The sequence below is a fragment of the Pygoscelis adeliae genome, unplaced genomic scaffold (assembly GCF_000699105.1).
Source record: "Pygoscelis adeliae isolate BGI_AS28 unplaced genomic scaffold, ASM69910v1 Scaffold1017, whole genome shotgun sequence".
In the NCBI taxonomy this organism is placed as follows: Eukaryota; Metazoa; Chordata; class Aves; order Sphenisciformes; family Spheniscidae; genus Pygoscelis; species Pygoscelis adeliae.
The window spans coordinates 1-348 of NW_008825173.1; the positions used below are offsets into that span (position 1 = coordinate 1).

The 348-nt window shown below is 69.3% G+C and overlaps 1 protein-coding gene across 1 annotated transcript in view; it reads right to left on the reverse strand.

The window, feature by feature from the left end:
- Positions 1 to 14: 14 nt before the first annotated feature.
- Positions 15 to 348, reverse strand: part of RPS15 (ribosomal protein S15) — a gene marked incomplete at its 3' end in the record, with an annotated part of 2,284 nt that continues 1,950 nt past the window's right edge. The window contains exon 2 of the mRNA XM_009328920.1: positions 15 to 249. Coding sequence (XP_009327195.1) covers positions 15 to 249 — 235 coding nt within the window. The remainder of the gene's footprint in view (positions 250 to 348) is intronic.

The following is a 348-nucleotide window of genomic DNA, read 5'->3' on the forward strand; positions in this document are numbered from 1 at the left end:
CCGCGACTCCTCACCTTGATCTCCACCTGGTTGAAGGTCTTGCCGTTGTACACGCCGACCATGCTGCCCACCATCTCGGGGAGGATGATCATGTCCCGCAGGTGGGTCTTCACCACCTCCGGCTTCTCCATGGGCGGCGCCTCCTTCTTGGCCTTACGCAGGCGCTTCAGCAGGGAGTGCTGCTTGCGGCGCAGCCCCCGGTTGAGACGCCGGCGCTGCCGGGCGCTGTACAGCTGCATCAGCTGCTCGCTGGAAGGGACGGAGAAGACCGAGCCTTGGAGCGCAGCCCGCGGGGAGCTCCCCGGGGGACCCCCCCCCCCCGCCCGGCAGCGTACCCCGTCACGGGCG